At 36.2% G+C, this 20,251-nt stretch overlaps 2 protein-coding genes across 4 annotated transcripts in view; both read right to left on the bottom strand.

The window, feature by feature from the left end:
- The window catches only part of ssh (Protein phosphatase Slingshot), a 256,624-nt gene extending 241,588 nt beyond the window's left edge, over positions 1 to 15,036 (bottom strand). The window contains exon 1 of the mRNA XM_017910247.1: positions 14,982 to 15,036. The gene's annotated coding sequence lies outside the window, so the exon portion shown is untranslated. The remainder of the gene's footprint in view (positions 1 to 14,981) is intronic.
- Positions 1,094 to 8,444, bottom strand: LOC108554844 (uncharacterized). Of its 3 annotated transcripts, none has more exons than XM_017910251.1 (6): positions 7,762 to 8,444; positions 6,890 to 6,997; positions 6,620 to 6,811; positions 4,167 to 4,383; positions 2,788 to 3,082; positions 1,094 to 2,615 (listed from the first exon to the last, which is right to left on the bottom strand). In XM_017910251.1, the coding sequence occupies exons 3-6, from the start codon at positions 6,710 to 6,712 to the stop codon at positions 1,094 to 1,096; spliced, it is 2,127 nt and encodes a 708-aa protein (XP_017765740.1). In that variant the 5' UTR covers positions 6,713 to 6,811; positions 6,890 to 6,997; positions 7,762 to 8,444. The 3 variants fall into 3 exon arrangements, with proteins under 3 accessions (XP_017765740.1, XP_017765739.1, XP_017765741.1); XM_017910250.1 differs by having other exon boundaries at positions 6,890 to 7,000; XM_017910252.1 differs by lacking the exon at positions 6,890 to 6,997.
- Positions 15,037 to 20,251: the final 5,215 nt, after the last annotated feature.

A 20,251-nucleotide genomic window follows, 5' to 3' on the forward strand; every position in this document is an offset into this window, starting at 1 on the left:
TAGGTCACCATTTCACGTTACGATAATATGAAAAATTAACGCATACAAATTTTACAACGAACCGACAATTTTAATTTTATTCATTTCCACGTTTTAACTCGTTGAACGTTAAAGCCCATTTTCGTATAGATTTGTTAGAAGCAAAGATCATCTGCATTTTTAACAAAAATTATTGACTGTTTACCTTTTTTTTATCGAAAAATATACATATGCATATTTAATATTAAATATTTCTTTAAACAAAGTAGCTCATCTTATGAAATTTTAAGACATCGTTAGACTTTCTAATCGTTTCGTAAAGAACGGAATCTTTTCGATATCACGCAGAAAAATATTTTTGCATGATACTCTTAGAATTTGTAATCTTTCAAATGTACTTCATATACAAATTTGATATTTACAAGATCTATTTCTTAACTCGAATTCATTATTGCACTAATTTTTTATCAGTTTGAAATACTATCGGTAAAAAAGAAGTGCATAATTCTGTTCATAAACTAATTTCGAACTTTTCAAATTGGTAATTTATTCCTCGTTAAAAATTCATTTCATCCTTCTAAATAAACCAATAAAAATAAAAAGTTCTGGCAATTGTTATACTTAACACCCTGTACATACACATAAGTTTTGTATACATACTCGCACGCACCTCGTATTAGACTAAACGCATGCACACATACACACGCACGTGACTTTCACATGCACGCGCGTAATTAATTAATTTACACTAATGTTATCATGGTTAGGTTTCAATTCAAATATATCGCTAAATCTCACCAATTACACTTATTTATCAGCTATCATCTTATATTTATTAATACTATGCGCAATAAAGACGCGATAATATTATTATTAGCTGACGCTTGATTTGTTAAGCACGAAATTGTCGTGAATCACACTACATCTTTAAAGCAAGTATCATATCACAGTGTGACCTTTTTTGTACCAGTATACTCTAGCTATCGTACTAAATTCATTGAAAGCCATCCTGAGAAAATCGAAATCTTTTAACATCGCAGAGATAAGGACAAAATGAATAACCGAAAGGAAAAGAAAGGAAAACTAAAAAAAATTTATTGCAAATCAGACGAAGCTACGAACAATAACAGTATAGCCTCATGTTGAATTCATCGACGCAGGCGCTCTGTTTCCCATAGGCGTTTAATCTGCTAACTGACCCTACCAAAATGTTAGTTTTGTTCTCGTTTTTGTACCGTACCGTGCCCTCAAATATCGCGTCACCAGGTTCCGTTTGTATCGTGATCGTGTAATCGACCAGTTGATTTCCTTCACCTTCACCTTCTCCCTTCCACGCTTTCGCGGCTTTAATTTCTTTCAGCTTCAAGACGGCGCACTGCACGAATTTCTTTAGCATCTTATTCAACTCTGAGACCAAAAAGACCGCCTTATCCCGAAGGTGCTCGTCCTCTACAGGCACATCGTAGCTGTTATGACACATACACCAATGACTGGCAATAGCTGCCATGCTACACGTCCGGTAATCGGGAATGGGTAAGAACCAACTGATTCCGCGAGGCAGATGGTTGTCCTTCAACAAGGCTTTAAGGCGGCTCTTAAGGCACGACTCGTCCAGGTCCTCGGAATGCAGCATGTCCAATAGGGTTTCGTGCAAGTCGAAGGCTGTGGTTAGACTTCGCGCGTTTTTTCGGAAATTCGCCCAAGCTACTTGGTACTTTTCCTTCAACCAGTGAGGCAGTACGACGAACACAAATGGTAGGCTATCCTCCATTCTACCTTGATAGGTCTGACGAAAGCTTCCCCATCTCATCCCGTGATCGCTCATCACGATCAACGCCGTTTGGTTCATCAGGTGTTGAGAGTACAGGTAGGTGATCAGGTTGTAGTAGGATACGTCGCCTAATTGCGGATAGTTGAAGAAATCATGGGTCAAGCTGGCCTGCCAGATCATCGCGAAGTACGGATCGGTGGCGAATTGCGAGGCGATTTTCTTAGTATAATCCAACAGATTCTGGTACGTTTTCCTGCTTCCCACGCAGAGATTCGCGTTCAATTTATGCGTATTACCGATATCCTTCTCCGACGCGATGCAGAACGGCCTGAGATAATAATCGGTCGGTTGAACCCGGAAACCGCGTTTCAGATAGTTGAAGGTAGTCATGCCGCATGCGTCTTCGCCGAAGCCTGTTCTATAACCAAACGCGCTAAAATTTTTCCAAATGAACGGACAATCGTCGAACGTTTTATCTTTGCTTTGCCAGCACAAGTCGTGCAATTCTCCCTCGGTGAGGCCGCTTAAGACAGGCACTAAATTCGGATACGTGTTGTCGGCCACTTTGGTGTAGCCCAACAGCTCCACTGCGTTCAGCTCTTGCAACGCTTGAACCGTTTTCGGCATCATTCTGTGGAAATTTAGTCTGGAAACCGAATCAAGGCCGATTATTAACACGCTGAGATGTTCGCTCTTGGAACTGGTAGCTCTAGCCCTCTCGCATTTATTTTCCACCGACCGGAAACGAGGCACGAATGCGTGATAATCCTTGTATATCACCTCATTGTTACGCGAACATTCGACTTTCACGAACTCGGTGTTCACCACCGCCGAGTTTTCGAACTTGAAACACTCGTTACTGTACCTGCAAACACCAAGTTCTCCAATCAGTCACGGTGCACGAATTTTTCTACCTTGGAACGAGAGGAGTTGGTGGAAATTTTCATGGAGCCGCTCCAACGAGTAAACGACGTGATTGGTTTAGAAAAGGGGGATGGCAGATATCGGTAAAAGTAAGAATGATCAGTCTTACTGACGTAACAACGTTATCCTCGTCCTTCATTCGCCAGAACGGACGCCAACAGCAATCGATTTCCTTCGAATTGTTGTAAAAATGGCTGATCGCTTCTACGTTTATGTACAGCGCTGTTTCGTTCGACTCAACCAGTGGTAAATAATCCCCGTGCTCGCAATTAAGCTTCTCCTTCTCGATGAACCGCGTGATCGCTGAATCGAAAGGATCTATCGCTGGGATTCTACAACCCTTGTTGCGAACTACGAAACCAGAGTTGGCTATGGACGTGAAAAAAGGCTTTAATTCTACGTAATTCTCTGAAAACAAACAAGGTGTTCTCGTCAGAGAGATCGGTATACTCGAAGCAAATTTAGATTTACAATTTCTCCCTATGCTATGCTAACCTATTGTTTCTTCCGATAAAGTCTCAGGAAAAGAAAAGTGGAAAAATTAAACGAACATTTAACGCGATATTCCACTATTGTATTAGGGTGTCCTATAAGTTTCTTCCTTTTCTTTTGATGCGAAATCAGTAGACGATATTTGTTGTTTAAGGTTGATTTGCAAAATATTCATCGAGGTGTATTTTTATTTCGCTTTCGGATTTGTGATATCTTCTCTTAACGAGAGAAACAAGTAATAATCGGATGGGGCAAAGTCTGGTGAGTACGGAGTATGAGATAGAACGTCCCAATCAAACTGTAAGGGTTTCTCTCTAATAAATATCAGAAATCCGAAAGCGAAATAAAAAGGCACCTCGGTGAATATTTTGCAAGTAAGTCTGAACAATTTTGGAAAGAGGGCATAATGAGGCTTCCTGAGAGATGGAAGAAGGTAACAGAGCAGAATGGTTCATTTATGACACAGTAAATCAACTTTAACACTAGATTTACGGAACCCGTGAATTTGACGGAAGGGTTGCTCCAATTATACGATGGTAACAAATTTAGTTAACTTGTATTACTGTTAATATAATATATAATTGTTTTTAAATTAAACTAATCGTTAAAGAAAAGGCACGTGGTTCCCTTTACCTGTCAATTTGACAGGTGTCCTTAGAAACAGGTATACAGATAGCGTCCGTAAACCTAGCGTTAAACAACAAATATCGTCTATTGATTTCGCATCAAAAAATGGAAAGAAACTTATGGGACGCCCTAATATATTCTTTATCTCTACTCGACAGACTATTATCGGTATTCAAAGCGAAAGGAATAATGTTTCTTTTTTTAAACATACGTATAACATTCGCGAAGCATACGTATATTTTGTTTCAGCCAACTCCACGTTGTTATAAAATAAACAATGAATTTTCGTCTTTATCTAATCTACGAACAGTTGTTTAAACAAAAGGCACCTTCACTGGAACGTTTGACGAGTATTACTTTTTCGCGAAAATACCTTGTGAAGTATCGTTGACAATGGCCCCATACCTCGCTGCCCGAAATTGATCGGTATTGAACGTATTTATCACAATTAATGACACAAACAAGAAAACCAGAAGTCCTATTAACCATTTTCGTAGCCATAATCGATTCTTGTATGTTTTGTTATCCAACTCGAAACTAAAAGCGTTGCGCTCATTGTCCAGCGATTTTTTACCGCTACGAAATACTACCTAAACACAAAAATCATTGTTAAGCGATTTCATCAAATTTCTCTGTACAAAGTTTCAATTCCTCCGTATTCTAATTATCTTTGCCTACTATCCGACTTCTAAATTTACGATATATTATCAGACCTGCAATTAGTCATTATTTTAAGTTGACTATTTTATCACGATATTTCCTGAGTACGCCCACCGTGATAACATGTATCGTTTACCTACAGAACATTTTTAATATTCTTCCATCATTCCATATTTTCAAGTTACTTTTCTCCGTTCAAATTTCGTCCAATACTTTCTTTTACACGAATTTTTCATTCTTTTACACTTTACGTAAATAACCTAGCTGCTATTTGCGTATTTGAGAAGCACGTATTAAGTGAATTAACGTTCAATGATTTATATTTTTATGATCAAAAGAATTTTATGATTGAAAGAATTTAACAATTATTAGCAATTATAGGAATGTGCAAAAATTTGTACTTAAAATTGAGTTTATGGTTTATTAACCCTTTGTACTCGACGACTTTTGGCCAGAGAAGAGTAGAAATTCAAAGATTTTCTACTAAAAAGCTGACGATACTTTCTTGAGCAGTAAATAAAGGATTGTATAATAATAGAATTGTAGAAGTATTTGATTTCGATATCTCGCACACTGTTACATTGCATTAAATTTGATATATTAATTAATATCGATCTTCCGAATTTTATGAAATTGTGACTGAAGCTCACCTCTCGAGTGCAAAAGGTTAATAATTGTTGAAATTCGCGAAACACTCGAATCAATTTGTTACGTGTACTGTACATGGATAACAAATATAGTTGATTACGGAGTTACTGAATATAATAAGTAGAATAAAATGGTAATATTTTTCCGAATAAGGTTGAATATACTTCCTCGAATGGCAGACATTCGCGAATCGATATTTTCAAAAAAGGAAGTTTCCAACTTGTTAGTTCCTACTCCGAAGTAAGTACCTGATAGACCATATGTCATGTATCGATATTCGCCTAATACATGGAAGAAAATTTAGCATAAAAGCAGAGATAAAGAGAGGAACTTTGTTCGGAAATTATCAACCTATTGGTAACCAACAATTTCTTATCCAATCATAATCTATAACTAAACTTTTAGTTAGTTAACAATTCATTACTAATTTATCGATTGATCTGCAAGTTTGTATACGCGTGTGAAACGATATATGTACGTATGTTATCTCGTTGTAACGTTGTATTACCATTTTACTGTTAACGAAACTTTACATCTGATGCAAAATTACAATTATTTATTACGCGGAGGTATAAATCCTTTATCTTTTGCCACGTCATTTTGCAATTTATCACTTTTATCCGACACGTGTTAAAACGATTCATACACATATCGCACAATCTAAAACACATCCAGTAGAAATGGGAAATATAATAACGGGCTTGAAAATGTTCATATATAACTGACGTATAAAACAGCTATGTAGACTAGCACACTAGTAGAATAACACACATGGGAAACTATAAATTCTGGAAGATGCACCCTTTGTAATATTCTATATAACACTATCAGACTAGCAAAAACGATTGCCACGTTTAATTTAGGGAATTTTAGCAAATAAAACAAATTCACTGATAAAATTTATTTCCTAAGGTCAATTCTCATTCACGATATAACTTGGACAGTTATTTACAATGAAAAATTATTTTTACATCGAACTCTACGATTCCTTTAAATTTAATTATCTCGTATTTGAAAGATATAAATGATATTTAAATATTTACAAATTTCGAATCACCTTTAACAGAAATACTAATAGATGTTTGATCACACGTCAGATTTAAAGGAGCAGTTTCAAGATAAATATACATTCAAATTGATTACCACGACACGAAATAATTGTTACTTGGAAACTGCCTTGTAATTTAAAAATTATTTATTCCTAGATCCAGTTTTTAAAATTCAATTTTTATTTTAATATCTCGCCAGACACTGTATATCCTCACTACCTTTCATATAATCAAAATTGATGTAGAAAATTATTTTATTCCCGGTATAAGATAAATTAATCGTTTGATTTATAATACTAAACAACCTTTTCTTAGTTTCACGTTTCTTTCGAATATCCCAAAATATGCCGTCACTTATTCCTTATTCAGAAATATGCTTCTCGCCTCGAATGCAAAATCACATCACTGTACACTTAATAAGGGAGGAAAGAGAAAAGAAGACGGAAAACTGAGACTTTCGGTGACTTACCTTGTCTTGGAATCGATCGCACATGCCAGAGGAACTTTCCTTGCTAACTAATTTTGAATGATTGAAAGATACCGCGTGTATAACCGCATACATTATCTGGCATTGAAATCTTATCACAATTATGCCATCCTAGTCCGCTATCGATACGATAGTACGAAAGATTTAAATTTTCGATCAGACCATCTTGTCGAACTGTAATATAGTAATACATATTTAATGGTTAAATTGAGCCACAATTTGCTCGGTTAAATTTACATGGATTATCCCTACGTTTCTCTCATCATTCAGCATCTCAAGTTCAGCGAAACCCGATGCAGTTGGCAGGAAGAAAGAACGAATAAAACGAAAGATAAAGGAGACAGATCTAAGGAAGCGCTGCTACTGAAAAAGACAATCACGCAGTAAAGAAAATTTCCTATACTCTGCGCAATTTTCATTTTACCTTCCTGAAAATATCACCGATGCATTGCTGCAATCCTTCCGATTAGAACGAGTCCAAACACCATTTACATTATACTATTTTCTCATGTCGTTATTTACCATTTTACTGCTTACATCAAGTATGATTATTATAATTAAAATTAGACCGATTAGTACCGTGTTTGGATTCATTTTAACCGGAAGAATCTCAACGACACATTGGTATCACTCTTCCGAAGATAACACGAAAATGAAGAAAAATAAAATTTTCCTAGTTGTTAAAATTTCTGGAAAGAAGACAGCTTACTCGATTAAGCGCACTTTGGCCCGCGACGTTTCCCAATTTTGCCTAGCATTATCGTATTTGGAATTATCTCAAGTGTTACACAACTGTAAGAATGTTAATTAATTGCCGAATATTTATAAAGTATAGATAACGCACGATTACACGTAACTAATTACTCGAAACACGATACTCCGATACGAAACAGAAATACCACCGAACGTTGAATGACAGTCTCGAGTCAAATATGCTACGCGATGAAGAGAGAAAAGAAGGAAGGAAGCAAAAGTAAACAAGAAAGCAGCACGCCCCGTATCGGACAGAATAATGAAAATTGGATAAAAGACACGTGTAATTTTGTTTCAACCTCTCGTCATACAGTTTAGCTCGAGATGCTTGGATATTTGTTTAAAATGAAATGAAAAGCTGTTTCGTTTACCGGCAGTTCCTCCAGATTCCGTTTACTTCGTTTACACCATCAGGCTCTAGCGAAATGATCTCGAGTGCAGGCATCGTTGGCGAACTTTCATTAAGCTTCTCGACAACGTTTCGTCGGTATTGTTTCCACGGTGAAACTTACTTCGCGATCCCTGACGGGTAACAAAAATCGTGATACATTTTCCAAACGATACGACCAATGCTTGGAAGTAGATGCGACGGATGACGCCTGCATAATCCTTGCACCTGGAAGACGAATTCCTTCGGGGTTTCGAGCGGGGTTTCTCTTCGAGAAGATGAAAAATATCAGGCCGTCTATTACTACGCTATCGACACATTGCCCCGTGTCGAGTTTTCGTTAATCAGAGTGCGATTCTCGATGTTTCTCCGACAAATGAATATATCGATCGACAAACTCTCTATTTGATGACCCTCCGAGCAGTGTCGATCGTTGTCAGGTTACTGCGGGAAACCTCTACGTAGTCGCCAATCAGTTTACATGTTTGCCTTTGAAAAATACTTTCAGTCTAAAATTAAACGGTTTAAGTATGTACACGTATGTGTATGTATATATATATATATGCGATTTTTGTACAAGGTCGGCGATAACCCGTGTCGACAGAATTCGTCGATCGTGTTCTTCCAATCAGACACAATTTTACACAATGACCGCCCCGATTCGACGTCGTTTAACCGCAGTACGGTTTCAATTCGGAGCACTTTAATTTAACAAAGCCGTCGTTTAGATTCATTTTAATGAAAGGGTGGTACCAGCCGAGTTTCTCGCCGCTCCCGCCTCGTCCTCTTTACCCCCATCTCTGTGTTTTCGAAAACAGGTCAGATTTGACGCATTTCCAACCAGTTTCCCTTCGACCACCGATACACCTTTCCGCTCGGTCATCTGCACGAGGATCTCACTCCTGCTGGCCACTCAACAGAGACCCGTCCCGAGCAAATCAAACGAATCACGTAAACGGGACTGTCGGATGCCGAAATCGCGAACAACCTTCATCATCACCTCGTGTCACGTCATTGCGATTGTTCGCTTTGCTGACTGATCGTTGGCCTGGTGCTCGGCGAATATCCCAAGCCTCGTGATCTTCGAGAGTAACGTCACCGTCGTCACCGTCGTCGTCGTTGTCGTCGCCGTCGTCGTCGTCGATAACAACGGTAAGACAATGGTCGAACGAATTTCAATTCGACGACAGGACCCGGTCCCGACGCTGGTACGTGGCTGGGATTCTAGCGGAATCTATACAGGGGCTGTTGGCTGCGAGGTAACGAGAGGAGGAGAGACGAAAATCTGGTCGATAGACGCGGCAACGCGCGCGCGCGCCCACGAGCTCTTCTGCACCTCTGCCATGTATCGGGGGAGTTAACAGCCGTTTCCTCTCGTGTGGTCCAGCGGCTTAATCGTCCACAGAGTTAACCAAGTGCTATCTGCTCGCGAGATTCGACCTTCGCGAATTCCAACCTCGTCCAGACTCCCGCTGCATCCGAAGAGAAGTGCGGGATGGTTCTTCGATCCACTGGGATAATTCTGTGTTTCGTTTTCTGTTTATTCTGCATAGAGTTTACCGTTGGCTTTCTCCTCGTTCTGCACCGATTTTGCACTCATTTTCTCTTCGTCCTGTATTTATTTCTCGCTGATTTTATGCTCTCGCGTTGACTTTCTATCCAATTCCTGTTTATTTTACCTTGTTTTCGCATTCGCTTTGTTATTTTTATTTATTTTCGCATCGACATCGTGTTTCTTTTACATTTCTTCGCGTCGATTTTACCTTAATTTTCGTCCTTATTTTGCATCGATGTTACAAGTTGCTTTCGCATCAATTTTGGCTTCACTTTCAAGGCATCGATTAGCTGACCGTGTAATGCTACTTGTCCTTTGTCGAGTTCCAATTTCAGTGATAAGTGGAACAATGATATTCGTCATATTCGACTTTTACTTATCGTCGGTGATTTCTACGTTACCAGTGTAGACGTTTACACGTAACACGGAAAACGTTACCGTGAAATGCATAGTTATTATACGACGTGAGTTTACACGACAAAGAAGTAGGATGGACTGGAATTTTTCCAAATAATAGATAAAATTAAAGTGTTTTAATAAGATAAGGATATACTAAGTATTTAAACAGATATACTAAAGTAAAACTAAGTAACGCTACCTGATATGTTAATGCTCTAGTGTTAAGATATTCTGTACCATGAAAATACAGAAAACCGAACAATATTCATTTAAGCGATGTCACATTAAAGGAAACGATGAGAAAGTTTCGTTTGTCCAACGTACAAATAAAGCATGCATGTATACACATTATCAATGTAACCCTTTCGTCCCGAAATAAATGTAGCAGATATTTAGTACCTAATATATTTCCACGCAATCACGGTTTCATATATGTGAACGTGTTTCATTAGTTTCGCGTCATTTCCAACTTTATTAACCTAATATGGAACATGACTGCAATATTAGTTATGATCCATGGTCATTAAAATTAAGCGTAAAGAAAATGATCCGATTAAATAAAACATGGCGTCACGTGTATTTATATGATATATTTGAATCACACGAGTTCATAATTCGACATGTTTTTAATTTCCTTTTAATTTTCTGTCAAATAAAAGGTGAAAAATAAATGTTCCACTGGAAGAGGTAATGAAACAACGCTTTTTGCCCTCGAGTGGTATTATATATCAAAGAAATTAAATTGTCATACGATATTCTATAATCTATCTATTCTATCTAAGAAATTACAGCAACAAATGTTTCCAATATTAACCCCTTGCACTCGATGATTTTTTGGCTAGAGAAGAGTAGAAATTCGAATATTCTCTACTAAAATACTGACGATACCTTTTGGAGCAGTAAATATAGAATTGTATAATAACAGAATTGTAGAATTATTTCATTTCGATACCTCGCACACTGTTACATTAAATTCGATGTATTAATTAATATCGATCTTCCAAATTTTATGAAATGGTGACTGAAGCTCACCTCTCGAGTACAAAGGGTTAAAAGTTCTTGCACCTTATTTGTTGGTCAAAACGATACCTAATTTTTCTCCGTAACTTACACCTTCTTCGTATCTTTCTCGTTGGGGAAATAGTGTAGCGACTTTACACAGAATTAAGAACTTTATCTCGAAAAAGATTGATAGAAACGCGTAATTTCGAAGAAACGATAGACCCCGATATCAAAATATCAATTTAGGAGTGTGAAGTGAAATTTTTTAGGAATGTTCATTCATGATTGTACAATATTAATTCTCGATATATAGGAATTAAAAGGATCTCCTATGGAATATATGTTTTAATTTGAGGGTATGTTTGACGAAGAACACGCTGAAGCATCGTATTTCGATAACAGTATTTGCCTGATTAATTATATAACCGATTCGTCATAAATTTCGTAGCTTCGTAACAACCTCGAAGTGTACCATTCTTGTTTGCAATTACCGAACTTTCATTGTCTATGACTCGTCGAGTACATATGTAAATGTTACGACTTCTTAAGCCTCCTTAGATTATGACATACTTTCTTTCTAATTATAGATTGCCAATTATAGAAACTGATAACGTCCAAAACAGACCTGCTGTTTTGAATTTGATAAGTGAAAATTTTTGTTAGAATTAATTTTCTTCAATTTTACGACGATCAAGATCATTCTTCTATTGGAATTATATATACTTAGAAATACACTCTTATGTACACCGAGGAGTGATATATCTTTGAAACGATAACGATGTAGGATTTTTAAGAAATTATATAAGAAAAGAAATTACTCGATTTGATTATTTCTTATTTACTGCAGAATTATATATTACATATTACTTGACAAATTGTCGATCTTCCGTCATAACTAATATACCTAATTTAATTATATTTTAATGCAAATAATAATTACACTATTGGCCCCAGTTCACGCTAACCTATCCACACCGTTATCCTGTTTAAGAAAGGATAAAATTTCATTAAATTGTACTGTATTGATTATAATATGTCGAGGAAGAATAAACAAAGTTATGCTATTTTAAACCAAATAATTCTACGTAAATATTTCATATCTTTTAGTCAATAAACGCTTGAGAAATTAAAAATTCAAGATTAATGATTAGGTAAGTCAAAGGCACACCTGTCCGTAATATGTGCGAAACATAACTCGAAATTTTTATAAATACTTATGAATGAAATTGATGTCGACTCATAGCCTATAAAAGAGTACGAAAAGCTGACAAAAGTGCTCTTTAAACAGCACTCTGATAAATTGAAAAACCTAAAAACCGAGACACCTTGTAATCTATCCCAATTGTGACTCACTGTGTACATTAAAATTCGTCAAATATTATTGCAAACTAATAGATTATCACATTGACAGTCTTTAATCAACGTATGAAAAGAAGAATTCGTTCAAAATTGTACAACACATTTTATATAAGTGAGTCATTATATTCGTTGTGACAATTAATTTTTGCAATACTGGGAGGAGTTATTGGAAGACATACGTGACCAATTACATTGAATGTTCGTCAAATTACGAACATTTAAATAAATAAATGAAGGAAAATAATTTTTCAAGCCTAACAAAGTATCTATGTCCTCTCCACGACTTAAAATTTTGGTAAAAGACCTATTTACTGTTTGTCGGTAATGCGACGTATGTTAATTTGATAGCAGAGACAGACCTCGCCTGTGCTGATGATACTAAGGGACCTTGCCAGTAGTAAAACATACGAAATAGAGACGGAAACAAGGTATAAAACGTATCCAACATCGTGTCATGGGTGAGGTATAGAATGAGCCTCGTATGGCAGAGGAAATATAAAATAAATTTAACATTGTACAAATATTCGTGGCCCAATTTCGACTACCTTACCGATCTAGAAATATCTGACCGATCCCAGTGACATCTGCTTACAAACGACAGCCAATAAAGCAATTATTTTACTAATTGTAAGTAGTATCGAAGACAAAAAGAAAGTGTAGGAAAGTGTACGAAGTTCGTAGGGGGCACCAAATTTCTTCACAGCACTAGAAAGCTGTCAAACGAAGTGACGTTTGCAATTTTTGCGAAGGATTTATTTCAACGCCTGTGATTCTGGTATTTCAGTAGAAAAATCAACGTCAGTAAGACTTGCGACATCAGTATAATACTATGTATTTGAAGCAACGCCTAAGAAACTCTACGACACAACGTTACAAAGTTTACAAGTACACGAATCTAAAGGACAGAGTCTCAGCTACTTCAAATCACTAACTGAGAAAATCAACTTTAGATTATATTAGAATCTGAAAACACTTTTACAGAAATTGTATTTCATTTATTCTTAATTACGAATGGTTCTGTTTAAATCGCGAGCTGATTCGAATGATCAAGTGTTCGAATTTAAATTATTTTTGCGAATATCCTTTCAATATACTAATTCGCACATGTGCATCATTAGGGTATTGTCTCAATGGAGTCGACAATCAATTTTCAGAATCTCATGTATTTCTATCTCTGTTTTCTTAATGGCACCTCATACAGTAGTCACAGTCATGCATATAGCTGCCATTGTTAGATTTCCCTATTTATAAGCTTTTGGACAGAGTATTATAGGACGGAACTACACTGTCACAAACACCGTACTGTATTGTACCTTTGCAGTTAGTAGAAACCTATTAGGTTCAAACTAGGGCTCTTATTATTGCTCGAATTTATGAGTATCCGAGTCTCGAGCCCTTGAATATTTTAATTTGGATCCCAAATAAGGGGAAAAGAGGAGTAAGAGGTTTAAGTATAACGATTAACACAAGAAAAGGTAGAAGAATTTCGATTTCACTGCCCTCTTTTCTCAAAATTTTATTTTGTCATGAGAGGCCACTGGAACATTTTGCAACTTTATCCATCGTTTCTGTGCTCTATCGGTAATGTTGAGGTTGATACAGAAATGGTAATGAATTTACAGTCTAGAGTTCTAACAATCGGATACCAGATAGATAAAAATATAGACCGCTATTAGATCTATTCCATATATACTTTGTGATATATAATATAATCGATGAAAAAGAAAGTATAGACGAAATACGAAATACGAAATAGGACTTATCATCGCAAAAGAGATACAAGACATTCTTTGTTCCATGGCTCAGGGTATCGCAAACTTCCTTATCAGTTTATTGTCACTTCCAATGTTACCGATTTAGCGTAACGAAGAAATGAATTAAAACGGTACATTCAATTGTAGATACAGCTATCATATGTTAGCAGCATTTATGTAATCTAGCCCAAATCTAATGATCTGATTCACACAGGGAGATTAAAAAAGATTTTGATATTAAGAGCTCAAGTTCAAGTCGAAAACTCGGTTTAAATTTGGTCGGTATTCGATTTAAAAAAGAAGGATGAATTTGAGTACCGAAAAGATCGAAAGAGATCAGAGTTGTCTGACAAATAATCTCGGTGGGTTTGAAGCTACTCTGAGACCTCATTCCCAAAAATTCGTGGTAACACCAAAGATCACTAAAGCAGACAAAATATCTAAAGTAATCATTGCTGTATATTGTGACCAAGTGAGATACAAAACCATAACATAGGTATAAGATCAGTGATAGTCACTAATTGTAATTTAAAAAGGATGCCGATAGAACCTACCCTACTAGGACCGGATTTGCTGACAAAGACATAAAGGCAAATATGATTGCAGAAGCAACAAATATATCAGTATCATATTATACTTCGCTCAATTGAAAAAAGGGTTACTCAGAATGAGAATATCAGAAATCAGAATTCGTAATTCAGAATTCAGAACTGAAATCTCAAATACATCATTGTAACCCATTAAAAATATACTGAAATTATTAAAAGAGACCCAACACTACCACAAACTACGACTACTGCAAACAAAGGAATCGATACAAATAATACGGAAAAGAAAAGAGGAAAAGAAAGTGAAAAAAGGAAAAACCCGACATTTACACCCACAGTAATAACACAGCCTTAACCAAATATTGCCTTATCATTACCGAAACAAACCAAAAATAAAAAAGGATGTTCAAAAAAGGCCGGGTGATGACGGTCGACTATGATCGATAAAACTCATTTTCACATACAGTGAGTCAAAGAAGTAAAAGCAAATATAATTGCACAGGCATCAAAGATATCGGTATATTATACTTTGTTCAATGAGAACTGATAGGAAATTATGATCTATTAGAAAAGAAGTTAGACTCACATTATAAGGGACTCGAAAAGAGTCCTCCTTTATTATTGGTCTTCGGACATCGACGTTTGGCATTCACTCAGCTGCTGCCATAGTTATATACTATGCCATCAAAGCACGTTGTAGATTTCTTCTTATTCCGCTCGATTTGAGTGACGTCCACCTTCGACTGCAATACCTCTAGCTGATAACAGATAACAATTAGTAATTCCCGAAATAGTGCGTCCCTCGACAATGTTCGTGTCACGGACCCAAGTCAGCAAACATTAACGAGGGAGCATAGTACCAAAAATTTTGCACTATATCGGGAACTATTAAAATACCCGAAAATAATATTTCATATTTCGGATGAAACATTAATCCACCTCCTCCGTTCATGAAGAGGACTAAACTTCCACAGTCCCAGTGGAAGAATTTTGGGCATTATGTATTCGCAACACTACTCGGAAAAACGCGATCATATGTATTTTAACGCAACGCTAACTACAAATGCGAAAAATAATTCTGTGCAATTTAATGTTAAACAAATAAATAATAATTCATATAAAAATATACTAAAAATAAACGCGTTCTTATAATTCGCAACACTAAACTGAACGCGATCGTTATCTTATTGCAACTCTAATTCAAACCGAAATTAGCACGTGTTCGTAACTCTAATTACAATCGCGAAATCTGGTCTACTTCGAAATACTAATTCAAACCGTAATTAATTACTCGCAACACTAATTACAAAAATCGCGATTTGCCCAAGACAGGATGATGGACCGATATACATCGGCCAGTAAACAAACTACTACTACTACTACTACTACTACTACTACTACTACTACTACTACTACTACTAGATAAGAGCATAGTGACTAAGTAGTAACAGGAATGACTTCCCTTCCAAGGAATAGGAAGCCATTCCTAGGTACCCTTCTTGCGACAGTTTGTCGGGTACCTAATAGCCTCTTCTTCTTTCTTCGGGCGCCATGCCCGCTGAAACTTATATCTAGGCTCGAGATTCTCTAAAAGGAAAAAAAAAAAAAAAAAAATACGAACCGCGAAGCTAATCGAGACTCGCATGGACCAGCAACGATCGGAGTGATCGTTGTTCGTGCACACGTGCAGAAACTCGAGCACACACGTTCGTTTCGGACACCACCAACACGACCACGACCGCGAAAATTTGAAAAAATCGATAGGCAAAGCTAGTGACGAATGGCAACACCCAAACGTGCCAGCTTCACCGTCGACTATTCAAATTATATTTCCTGAAACAGGTTGTGCACGCGAAAACGCGCCTACCCGATCAAAGACTGTGCCAACCTGCCCGGCCCTACCTACTTAAAATTAGCAGACACACCAGAATATACTACCTACCTAACTCCCCCTATATTTAAAAAATGGCAAAAATCAAGCATTCCAACACACCACACTCCACGGTTCTCACACATACCACCCGGGCGCAAAGATCCTACACTACAGTAAGCGTCCCGGGACGCCCCCGACACCCGAGTTTGGCGTACTACATACACACTCTAACTTTACGTACCATATCCTGAAATCGGCTGACAACGGCTAGTGACCTTTGCGTAAAGCGCCACATTAATCTTTCGCGTTTATGCTATAATAATCTGCTGTAGTTGATAGCAGATTATTATGTTCTTTTATTGCATTTAATATATATAAATTTTCCGAATGTTTTAAGGTAAAGTGAACGAAATAAATGTACAAACGACGCAATTCCACATCCTAACCACAGACAAACAATGTGGGAAATACGTCGTGCACGATACACTAACGCGTCGTCAGCCGCTAAGAAATTGTTATAAGCTTATCAACTACGGTCATCATGCCCATCGCCATTCACCCACTCAAGTAGCACCTGGGCACGTGAATGAGTTCCTGGCAATGAACACGGAAGGGGTTAAACCTGAAAATCCTGAGCTAGAAAACTGATTAGCGTATACATATTTTATTTAACGGACTAACGTTCTTTCCTATTGTATTTTCTCATTCCATTTGCAATGACGTTACTTTACAAATTTAACATATTATTAAAATTTCAGTATTGAAAGAAAATATTCCTATCAATAAGAAAACTATTTATCAAAAAGAACAAAAAAAATGGAAGACTAGGACTCGACGTGATGAAATAATTGACTTTAATTTATATAACGATGGAAATATAATAAAACCTCAGATGATTCTTTCACCAAAGTACATCATATTCGAAAGCACAAAAGTATAAAAGTTATTACTTTGGTTCCAAAATCTATCTGTCGCGAAATGTTTTCTTACACTTAATGTCCAATGCATTTTAGCATCAACGGAATATAACAGTGACACTGCTATATTTTTAATTCGACTCAGATGTATCGCATACGAGTCAAAGAATTAAATATCTCAATACTATCAAAAGACAGAGAATGGCATTGGCACTGGTTTATTAAAGGAACAATGAATAGCAATACATAATCATTGTTCCAATATATTCATTATAATTTTCATAATAACGAAGTCGATGGGCATTCGACTTCTCCACTACAAAATAATCAAATATTCGTGTCTATTATTTACAGATAACCATACTAAATATACTTTGATTTTAAAACTGGCTATTATAAGAAGGAACTAATAATCAATATTATATTATTTATGCCACTATTATTATATGTGCCAATGTACCCATACTAATTATTCATATTTCTCTTATTACTGTTCAAAAACGCGAAGTGCAAGAAAACCTATCCTAAGCTGATAAATAAAAATACAAAAGAAATTTTCTCACTACTCTCGAGTATAATAAATACTCGAGGTCACTATGCTCACAAGAAATTCTACGTAATACAACCAGTCATCCGTGTCGATTCGGACCTTTCGTCCTACGACATGATTGAATGACCAGAGGAACCAAAATGCATGCGACTCACCGATGATGCGAAGAACGATGCTGTACTGGCCCAGAGGATGTCATCGTGAAGACCGTCGTTGTAGAAAACCTATAACAACGTACTGAATATAATAACTCTCCAGGAGGCATTTCTAATTATTTAATGACAGTAAAATAGAAAAATAAAAATGATTTTAATAACAATGATGATTAAAAATTTACCAAACACCATTGTTATTAAAAAATGATATATAAAGTTCATATTATAGGTTAAGATTAATTAAGTTACAATATGCAAACGTACTTACATTTTTGGCTTTTGTTGCACCGCTGGGTCCTTTCCAGGGTAGCACTGACTCTAATACCGGCAACGAATATCACCGAGAAAGAAAAACATGTATGCATAAAAGAAGAAAAATACTAGATTATTAACGCGACCGTTTCAATTTCAATCGGCGAACAAACACTGACTCAAGATTCGCGTGTGAATAATGTGATTATTTTTAGTTAGAGGTACTGGGCTCTTGAAAAAAATCTAGGTACGTAAAACAACACTGATTCTAATCGTGATGACATCGCGCACTGCCCCGAAGATTCCTGAAACAAGAACAATAGTAGCAAGTTAGATATGGAGTCGAGTTCTTCTCGGCGTCGAACATATGTTAAGGAAATACTGTTTTACTTATGATATTGTAACTAACCATTATTCCTTTTATTGATGATACAAGTCAGAAATAGAACATGTATACGAAACATATATGAATAAGAGTAAAGTATTATCGGTACTGCAAAAAACTTTTTGAATTTGTAAAACAATTAAACACGTCGTTAATATAATACGACTAAATTTGAAATATGTCTACGCGATCTGACTGCGCAATCGGTCTGCGCACACGGTCTGCGCACACAGACTGCGCAGTCGGTATGCGCACACGACCTGCGCACACGGCTGCGAAATTACGCTACGCAATAACCGTTTTTCAATTTGCGTTTGATAATTGAATGATTATCAAACGCAACTGAAATTACGATTCATGCGTAAGAATAATGAAAATAATTATTTAACGATTAACCTTTGCCAAATTATGACGACGTTGATAAAACATTCGTAGCCAAAATACAGTAAAATGTGAAATATTTCGACCTCTTATTCAAATATAACAATATCTATTGAATCAACGTTTAATTCAATACTAAGATATTATTACGCAGTATAAAATAATGCATCAAACAAATTATCGCAATTCAATAAATAGAAATACTTATGAATATGTATTACGTTAGTCTTAGGTGTAGTAAGTTCAACATTACCGTGTCATCTTTACGAAAGCTCGGCATATTTGAAGACGAATTATCATGGCGTCCAACTTGCGTTCTTCAATACGTTCGTTGGCGTCCTATACGTTCTACGTCGTCTTTGCAATGAACCAAGAAATTGCACAAACGAAAATTATAAATTTAACACAAATATGTTAAACTATCGCAAATTATATTAAAATAGGAGAATAATCGTACTCGAATTTCAATTAGAATCTAATATTTCTTTAGTACGGGCTATTAGTAAAGCCAACGGACAAATTGAAAAATGGAATCCCGAAAAAATTTGTAAAACTATTTGCAAAATGATATTCCATATACGAAAATTAAACAAATAAAGTTAACATTCGTATATAAATGATAAAAGAATAGAAATGAAAATTCTCCGCAAAAATAAATAAAAAGGATATCTGAATTCTGTCTCACGTCCAGTTGCCGCGACTTTCATCCGTAGACTGACCCCACCCCATCATGGCGTCGCCTAGCCGCCACCGGATTGGTCGAGAGTATACCTCTTCCACCTTTTCCAAAGCCCGCGACAGCACGAAGATTTGAACTTCGTAGAAGCTGTTACAGCTGGCGAATCACGTGACTATGAGGTAATACCGTGAAAACCAGTATAACATGCTACAAAATTTATATTTTACGATTTAATCGTGACAAACAAAATAGTTTAACGAGTGCAAAATATAATTGGAAGGAGCACGAAATAAAATTATATATCTCTGGGAAATCATACATGTAGGTTACAAATTCTTTCGTATAATTATTTTTATTAATTATTATTCACATATAACGTTAATTCACTGAAATTAAGTACTGTTTTTCAAAATCATTCCGAATATTTGAAAATCCTAGCAACTAAATAGATTTATTGTTGCAGTTTATATGACCATTTTGAACAACGTTCAATTCACTAACCGAATAATGCAAATTGTGAAAGTTACTCGAATCTTTTATTTAAATATTGAAACATCCAATGAATTAACTTCAAGTTATATGTAAATTATTAAGCCACCTGTGAAATGACTTATTTAAGAACTGATTTGATACAAAATTATGAGAACGCAAACATTTAACTTAA

Source organism: Eufriesea mexicana, unplaced genomic scaffold (genome assembly GCF_001483705.2).
Source record: "Eufriesea mexicana isolate 0111107269 unplaced genomic scaffold, ASM148370v2 scaffold87, whole genome shotgun sequence".
Classification (NCBI taxonomy): domain Eukaryota; kingdom Metazoa; phylum Arthropoda; class Insecta; order Hymenoptera; family Apidae; genus Eufriesea; species Eufriesea mexicana.